This window comes from Pagrus pagrus (genome assembly GCF_965226575.1).
Source record: "Pagrus pagrus genome assembly, chromosome: 24".
NCBI lineage: Eukaryota > Metazoa > Chordata > Actinopteri > Spariformes > Sparidae > Pagrus > Pagrus pagrus.
In genome coordinates, this window is record NC_140206.1 from 1,875,934 (window position 1) to 1,885,277 (window position 9,344).

Below are 9,344 nucleotides of genomic sequence, written 5' to 3' on the forward strand. Positions count from 1 at the left end.
CATGTCGGCGCGCTTGACAGGTCTTCACCTCAAACCTCGTTGGAAGAGTCCAACAAAAACACAACCTGTGACGTCACAGAAACCTCTTGGTTTCCTCAATCACGAGAGAAACTGTCAAATAAATAATAAATACAGCTGATTTCACCCTCCATCACAAGCTCCGTCTGTTCATGTCGATGAATAGTTGCCATTTTTATCAGTCAATCAAACTTTATTCAAACAATTCAAAATGCAAAGCAAAAAACATGGTATATTAAGAAAACAATAACATAAAGAGATAAACAATAAAAGATAAAAACAAGCAATAAAATCAAAGAAAAAGATTAGAAAAAATGTTGCATGTCAAAGTTGATTTTAGTTTAATTATAATAATTATACTGATAATAACAGTAAATATTTCCAGCTCCTCTCAGATGATTAACCAGTTGTAAGTCATTTGTGACCTGATAAAGTGATGATTATATATTTACAAGGGAACTAAACTGTTGGTCTTACATCTTTAAATGCATCATGACATCCCTAACAAACAGCTTTAAATAGCTGAAAATGACATGTAGTGATGATTAAAGGGACATCTTATCTTGTCTCATCTTATAACCTGATATTTTGCCTGAACATTTTGCAGCAGAATTACAGAAATAAAAATATTTGTTAATTTTTAGAAAAAGAACAACTGACATCCATATCGGCAAACTGAGAAATACAAAATTCAGTGGATATATATACAGAATATTAACAGCCCAATAAACCCAATCATAGCTTTATTGTATATGCAGGATTTTTAATTCACAAACTAAATTAAAAAAAATAGGATTTATGTTTTTGGTTTGTGGTTTAAATATTTTGTGCATTATCATTAAATAAATTAATTTACAAAATCGAAACCATGTCTGAGCTGTTGTAACACGTTTTTTCACTGTTTTGATTTGTGTACAAAATAAACTTCACGTCCAGAAAAAAAAAAAAAAAAAAGCCTCACTCCGGAAAGAATCTTATTTTGAAAGAACATGTTCCCTACGTCATCTCCGGTTGCTGTAGAATTCTCACAACATCAAGCTAGAGCTGCGAGTGGAAGCTAAAGCTAACGTGACATCTATTGTCAGGATCTGTTCCAGCCAACACAGAGGGAAACATGTCAGACACGGTGAGACGTGAGCGGTAAACACTCGTCAGGGGGTTTTCTCTGTGTTCAACTCACAAAGAGACTGCGTTGTGTTTGTGTGGCTGCTATCTCGTATCTGATGGTTTAACATGCTAACTGTTAGCTCCTGTAGCTTCAGGCCCAGAACTCACTGCTTCTTTAGCTGCTTAGCTTCGCGGCTAGCTCCGCTCTGAGTCCATTTTCAAAGTTTCTGCTATAAACCGTCAAGCGAGAGCGTCAATGTGAAACCGAAACAAGCTGCTGTCTGACTTTCTGTCTCGGCAGGATCGGCGGAATGAAGCCATCGGGCCTGTTTGACGTGTGTGTGTCTTTAAATGTTGTCTGCTGCTGAAGTTTTTTTTGTGTATTTGTTGTTTTTAGGAGACAAAACCATCCAGCCAAGACGGAGGAGACAAGAAGGACGGAGAGTACATCAAGTTAAAAGTGATTGGACAGGTGTGTATGGGAGCAGGTGGTGGGGACATGGATCAGAACCGGAGGACCAAGAGAACAACAACAAACTGCATCAGCCTCCTGACCCAGGGCACATGTGGACTCTGTGTGGTGCCCTGAAGTGCAAAACACAAACACAAATAGACAAACACAGCCGCAAATAGAAAAACACAACCGCTTCCTGTTTTTGCTTGTGTTCTGTGGTTGTCTTTTTCTTTTTGTTGTGTTTTGCACATGAGGGCCACCGCACTTCTGTGCTAGATGTTGTGTATCTGGTGGTACATACTGTATATTTGTTGCTTACTTGTCCTATAAAAATGTATTTAATGTTCCCAGAACAAAAGTCAGAGATGTGAATTGTTTGAATACAACAGTGGCATTTATCTGATTCAAATGAAGCTTGAGAAACAAACTGGGAGGTCAAAATAGAAAATGTTTGGTCTTGCACTCGATATTTATTGACTGCCTATAACTGTAGATTTCAGTAATATTATTTCAGCTGTAGAAATCCCAGTAGGTGATTTGGTTTGAGTCACAAACTCACACAAATCTTCTCCTCGTTGGCATTTCTTCTCCTCATCACCGCTCTCTGTTTCCGCCCACAGGACAGCAGTGAAATCCACTTTAAGGTGAAAATGACGACACATCTGAAGAAGCTGAAGGAGTCATACAGCCAGAGACAGGTATGAGGAAAGGTGGAAAACACCACCGGCCGCTCCCGGTGACTGACGAACAGACGTCTGATTCTCAGCCATAAACAAACATCGAAGACAGACCTGATTTTTTAATGCATGATGTCTGCGAGGTGATTATTTCTGATCGGCGTGTGTCGCTGTGCTTCTTGCCTCTTGCAGGGCGTCCCAGCGAGCACGCTAAGGTTTCTGTTTGAAGGACAAAGAATCGCAGACAACCAAACTCCAAAAGAGGTAAAACTCCTCCTCTGTCTCCACCTCAGTTACTCTGTTATGTTATTAGACTGCTGCAGTGTTGGCATCTCAGATATAAACATAATTAATGCTGTTTCTAAAGTGCGTGTCTCACAAAGTGCACCAACATTTAAAATGATAAAAATAACATCCACGTCATTGATGCTCGGTGCTGTGACTACATGTCTAACTTATAATGTGAGGATGAAAACATCATCATCATCATCATCATCAGCGACTTGTTGCTGTCGTTTACAATCCTCCCGTGATGCAAATTTAAAAACACGCACCACAGACCTTTAGACCGAATCAGCGCGCTGCGCAGTGAAAACAGCAGCTGTTGTTTGTTTCTGGTGTCATCGGTGTGAGTTATTAAGCTGTCACTGTCTGTAGTCTGTGGGCCGACAGGTAAGTTATGTCTCTAAGGAAAGAAGTTTTTGTTATTAATAAGATATGTCTGCATCAGACTGATTTTACACTTTGAAATGACGTCATTAATAGAGACAGTTAAGTTGTATGTAAGCTGATGTGTGATGCAGAGTTGGAAGTTATTGTAAACAAACAGTGTGATTTAGTCTTTAATGACAAATAGATTTCCTTGATTTCTTGATTTATTCAGCAGCAACAGACCGACAAATGATCGCTGCTTCATTTGACCATGAAACAATCGCACAGAACGACATAATAATGAATCTGGCAGATAAAATACATTTCTAGTTGGACGACGCTGTTATAGACGGAAGTTGTTACGTTTCTCCAAACTTTTGGAAAGCTTCTGTCTCACTTAAGAGACGGTTAATAAATAACTCTTAATAACTGTTAGTAAAGGTACCGGTGTCGTCAGGACTCGTCTTCTGCAGCATCGATACGCCCGAACCTCGTTTAAAGTCCTGTTCAAAAGAAAACGCTACACTCGTTGTGCTGTTCTCTGCTGTTGGTCAGGAAAAGTTTTTCCTCAGTGTCATGTGAAATTATGTGTCCAATATCAATATTTTTTGGGTGTCGTCTTGAATATTGTGACAAAAGTCAAGTGTTCGACACATCAGGGGAAACTGTCAGCACGTTTTCTCATAGTTTGAGTGTAATAGATCTTGTGGTTGTGACCGTCTGACTGACCCGGGTCTGTTCTGTGTTCTGTGTTCTGTCAGCTGGGGATGGAGGACGAGGACGTCATCGAGGTTTATCAAGAACAGACCGGCGGACTTTGGAACGATTAAACCTCCCGCATTTCTAAATCTTTTTTTTTTTTTTCTTTTTCGTTCTTATTTTGTATTTTATTTTGTATGTATGTACGTATTTTGTTCCGTTTCAAACCATCTGGATCAAAACCGACTCTATCAGGGCTTCCATGTGTGAGGGCAGGAAGGTGAACAGAGCGAGGTAAGGACGAGGAAAAAGGAACGAGCGGGTCTCTGGGACGTTTTCATGTCGTTGACCCGAGCCATAGCGTCCAACACGAGTGTTAGACCCACATTTACACACACAGACATCTGGCTTTTGTTTGGTTTTTGTCCTGTGAGTCAGCAGAAGCAAATAGTGGAATCTACATTAAAGGAACAGTTCACACACAATGGATAAAGTTCATCGAATCATTCTTATTACCAGTAAAGTTGTCCGAGACACAGTGAGGTCAGCTTTGTGTCGGCCTTCTCCAGCATGTTTAATCCTAGTCAGAATTATAAAACCAGATAAATGAGAGTAAATGTCTTCAGAGTGGTACAGAGCTGATTGGATGAGAGAGGACTGCTGGTTTAAAGTGCAGCTGTTGAGATGTTTGAGGTGAGAAGTCTTCTGCTGTTCCACTGCAGCGAGCAAAACTTCAGGTGCTTTTTTTTTGTTTTCTAAACCTCGAAGTGCTCGAAAATCCTGAAACAAATATTTGACTGTTGGAGCCGTTTGAGGACAGATCGTATGGATGTTTGAGGAGGCTGAAAGAAAAACGTGTCGGCTGAGCAGATCCTGTAAAGGTCCAGTGTGAAGGATCGGGGGGGTGTAAACTCAGCTGAGACTGAGAGTTGTTGTGTTTGTGTTACTGGCTCAGTGGCACATGAAGTTTGAAAAGTTTGGCTTCGTGGGTATAAAATATCCTGCGTCTTAGCTTCTGCATCTTTGGGGCCTGTCGCCCGAGCAGCTAACTTCCTGTTTAGCCCCGGCTAACTTAAACAGGAATAAAAAGAAATGTAACTGTGCAGCTCTCCAATTGTTGTTTGACTGAACGGATCAAATTGTGATCGCCAAGCGACTCGTTTCACTGAGTTGTGACGCTCAAATAAATTATATCCACAGACTATGTTTCTCCCAGAGCAGACGAACCAAACGCTAAAAACACCCGAGCGTCCGAACTCACCGCTCCCTCCCGTCTCCTCCTGGCACCTGCAGTAACAACTTCTGCTTTTCGGCCGGATGTTCACCAGGTCCCAGGACAATCCGCCATAACGTCGCCCTCGCAGTGGCTGACTGTTAACGTGCAGCACTCCTGTGCACAACGAAAACAACAGATAATTCACGCAGGATACAAACTGCTGTAACCAATGTTGAGCCACAGCGATCAGTATTTAATGTTTTATTAGGCTCCAACTAATTACACTTCTAGGACAGGACGTCTGCTCAGCCGAGAGGGGAGATCCTCCACACTGGACCTTCTTTAAATCTGTTGTTGATGAGCTGTGATTAAAGACTGGCTTCATCTTCAGGACAGCGTAAAACAAGTCTGCTTGCATTCCTGTTGACTGTCGACAGATTCACTCTGCGTAACGTTCAGACAGGAGGCAGGAGGGCTGCAGCTGTCCGTTACTCTCATTGTCTGAAGTCTGACGATTCATTTCTCGATTTAAAGTTGTGTGGGTGTTTCCTCAAGCTCGAGACGACGTCCTCAAATGTCTTGTTTCGTCCACAACTCAAAGATCTTCATCTTACCGTCACAGAGGAGGAAAGAAACCAGACAAACACTCGTTTAACAAGCTGCAATCAGAGAATTAAAGACGTTCCAGTCTGAAAACAGCAGCTCCGCCCGTCAGCCTCCATCAGCGACCCACACAACAATCAGGAGTCTGTCAACATTTGCTTCTGTCCACTTGAATACTTTGCATCCGCGGCCTCTGTGTGCCACGTGTGACGAGCTGACATTGTAAAAAATTCAGATAATAACCCACCTGCTGTGGTAACATTTGAGGTTTGAAACCCATTTTAAATGATACTTGTGCTTTACTTGTATATGTTGTATTCAGTATTAGAGTGTGTTTGAATGATATGCCATGATGTGTATCTCCGGTGTCGTCTTTTTATTTATATTCGAGGGATTCATTCTGTAATGATGTAACTGAATATTTACCCGTTATCGAGATGTTCTCCTCGCCGACGGTCACGCGGTGTCTGAAGGAGAAGCCTGGCAGATCTACGGCGTGTGGCGCTGTGGCGTCAGCGCTTCTTCTTCTTAAAGCTTCTTTTTCTTTTTTGGTTTTAGGAATGAAACTCTTAATCTTGTGTACTGTATGAAGTTCCTCAAGAGGGTTAAGATCGCCAGCAGCCCCGAACTGTGTCATCTTTGAGATAAGGAACAAAGATATTTGCATGACGGAGATGCTCAACTCATGAAGGATGAGATAACCAACAAAAAAAATGTCTGTTGTGATTTCTGGTTATTTCACTCTTCACTCTAAACGTTGTTTTAGATCCAACTCTGATCTGAACTCAACAAGAAAACAAATTTAGATGAAATAACGTCCTTCAAAATAAAATGTCTCCTCGATTGGGTTTTTCTCACGCCGACCCACTGTTGTCATCTTTCCCTCGTGCGTCAGCGAGCGGCTCAGGTGAACTCGGCCCGGGACGGGCTGTGATTTGAGCCATAACGCTGATCTCAGTGAGCTGAAGGGACTGTTCATCATCAGAGGAACATTGATACAGATGGTTTGAAATTCTGGAGATGAGCTTTTTGCTTTTTTTGAATAAAATATTTAAGAAAAACATGAAGTTCTGTGTATATTTCCTCCCTCCTGCAGCTGTCGTCCTACTATTATTAGCAAAAGTCTCAAAAATTAGCTATAAATTCTCGTTAAGGAAAATTAGATTCTGCAGTTTGTGTCCACAGTGTTTAAATCAGGTGTTTGTTAATGTTACATGTTTAAATCAGGTTTATTTAAGAGATTTTAATGTGGAATTGACTTCTGCAAATACCTCTAAACCTTAAAACGCAGTTCATTTTACTCAAAAGAAAATACAAAGACACATGAACAGATAATAATCTGTCTTTGGTTTGTTTATTAAATACAACAGACTTCCCAGCATGCAACTGTCTGACAGTTAAAACTCCTGTGATGGAGACTTGCTGTGTGTCTTTAATACGTTCACATGTAAGTTATAACAAACTATTAGTCAGATCGAGCCCCTCACACTGTTTCAGTTCAGATACATGAAATATACACGATTTAATTTAGCACACTGAACTTTAAAAAACTGAATATCTTCTCAGAATAGTTGAGCTAAAAGTACTAAAAGATAAGTGCACTCAACTTCAGAAACAAGAACATTTAACTTAATAAATAATACAATAAAATTAAGTAAAGTTAGCGTCACACTTTTCTCTTTTGAGTCACTTCCTCAGCACGTTTCAAATCAAAACACTGAGCTGGAATTAAAGGTCGTGTTGTGTCGACCTCCAGAGAATAAGACGCTGTTGTTTCCCCAATTAGAGAAGCTCCACAGGTGCTGCTGAGAGCAGACGAGCAGGTAAACAGTCTGTTTACGCTCCCATACAGAAACACATTATATTAACAATGTGATGAAGAAATGTGATTTCATTAGAAGATCAACAATAACAAGTGACCAGAGTTAAGACTGAGTTATGAGAAAGAGAAAAGTAAAAATTATGAGTTAAAAAGTAAAAATTACGAGTTAAAAAGTCAAAATTATGAGTTTAAAAGTCAAATTATGAGTTAAAAAGTCAAAATATGAGTTAAAAAGTCAAAATATGAGTTAAAAAGTCAAAATTATGAGTTAAAAAGTCAAATTATGATATTAAAAGTCAAAATTATGAGTTAAAAAGTCAAAATTATGAGTTAAAAAGTCAAATTATGAGTTAAAAAGTCAAAATTATGACATTAAAAGTCAAAATTATGAGTTAAAACGTCAAATTTATGATATGAAAGTCAAAATTATGACTAAGATCCCTGATATCACAAGTGACCAGAGAGGGAGTCCATCGAGTGAAGACTATAAAACAATAATAATAAAATAAAAACACATTTTGAAACGTTCATCTCCTGCAGGCTGAACTCCTGGACGTTTCTCCTCCATCAGTTTCTCTGTGAGTTTTTAATGTGAGGCGATCACAAATGTTCCTGAGACTCAAACGCTGGATTATCTTTCCCCCTCCGGCCCGCTGCCACGGCCTGCACAGGTACATCCAGGTGCACCTCTCCTCTGAGAGCCGGCCCCCGCTGGGCGCTCACAGGTAACCTGTAACTGCAGAAGATGACCCCGGAGACGATCATCAGGACGGTCCCCACCAGCCCGACCATGACGCCGCCCCCCAGGTGTTGAGACTCTGGAGCCTGGGGCATCTTGAACTCAGGCGGGAACCTGATGGTCTGATTGGTCACCACGGAGCTCAGGTTCCACAGGAGAGGTATGAATGACATCACGGCGGCCAGCAGGCACAGCGCCCCCGTGGTAAAGAACGCCAGGCGGATTGGCGAGTTCTTCTCCAGGCCGAAGTAGATGTTCCTCACGGCGTAAACACCGCCAGCGTTCCCACAAAGCCCCACGACCAGCGACAGCAGCATGAGGACCTGACCTGCTGCGATCTCCGGCGGCGTGAAGGCCTCCGTCAGGCCCATGGACCTGCAGTGCATGAACGTGAAGCGAGGGGTCTCCAGGGTGTGGCTGTCGAAGCAGACCCGCCACAGGCCCACCCACGCCACGCCCGAGGTGATGACCTCACTGTGGGACACCTGCCACACCCTCCACTGGATGAGTCCCAGGGCCACGGCGGTCAGCGTCCAGCCAATGAAGCCCAGCACCAGGGCGTAGAGCTGGGTGGTGTGAGCGCGGTACGCCATGTCAGTGGAGCCACCGGAGAAGCTCAGGTTAGTGAGGAAGTCCTGGTCCCGCCCACTTCAGGTGTTATCAGGAGGTCAAGGCCACGTGGAGGTTATCCTCAGATCTCTGAGGCTGCAGGTCTCTCTCTCCCTGATGCTCTGCTGTCACCACGGTTACCTGACACACACACACACACACACACACACACAGGTGTTCAGAGGGACAGGTGCGGCTCGTTAGGCTAATTGTGTTGCCAAAAAAGGACGATTCAGACAAACTTAATTTTCTGTCCTCGATGTTTGGAACAAGCCTCAGGTGCAGTCTCATCAGAGCCATTGTGAGTAAGATTACTGATGTTTGGTTTAATCAAATGTTTGTTGCAGACTCTATATTTGTTTATCACCTGCTGTTGTTTGATTTTCATAAATACGAGACAAACAAAGTCCAGTTTGATCTGTAACTAAGTTACTGAAGAATATTTCAGCTTCTATTTCTCACTCAACTCTCTGATATTATCAAACAACCAATCAAATGTTTTATCTTATCATCTTAATCATCATGTTGATTATTACAATATCTTGTGAGCTAAATTAAAGACTTAAAGCGGCACGACTGAAGTAAAATGTATGGAAATACATCAAATAAGGAACAAAATGTGAAATGAAATTATTCGTATCTTCCCGACAGTCTGTGATGTATCCAACAAATCCTCAACAACTTGACTGAACTCATTTGATGAAACAGTTTCATCTCTTTGAACGTAAATAATGACAAATAAAACTAAA

The 9,344-nt window shown here is 41.6% G+C and overlaps 2 protein-coding genes across 2 annotated transcripts; one reads left to right on the forward strand and one right to left on the reverse strand.

Annotated features, from left to right (window-relative positions):
• Positions 1-1,031: 1,031 nt before the first annotated feature.
• sumo1 (small ubiquitin like modifier 1) lies at positions 1,032-6,492 on the forward strand. Its single transcript, XM_084347507.1, has 5 exons — positions 1,032-1,144; positions 1,523-1,597; positions 2,200-2,277; positions 2,449-2,520; positions 3,669-6,492. The coding sequence occupies exons 1-5, from the start codon at positions 1,133-1,135 to the stop codon at positions 3,735-3,737; spliced, it is 306 nt and encodes a 101-aa protein (XP_084203633.1). The 5' UTR covers positions 1,032-1,132; the 3' UTR covers positions 3,738-6,492.
• A 1,182-nt stretch (positions 6,493-7,674) lies between these two features.
• LOC311253484 (claudin-34-like) lies at positions 7,675-8,658 on the reverse strand. Its single transcript, XM_084347499.1, has one exon. It carries the CDS (start codon positions 8,577-8,579, stop codon positions 7,848-7,850), a length of 732 nt encoding a protein of 243 aa, XP_084203625.1. The 5' UTR covers positions 8,580-8,658; the 3' UTR covers positions 7,675-7,847.
• Positions 8,659-9,344: the final 686 nt, after the last annotated feature.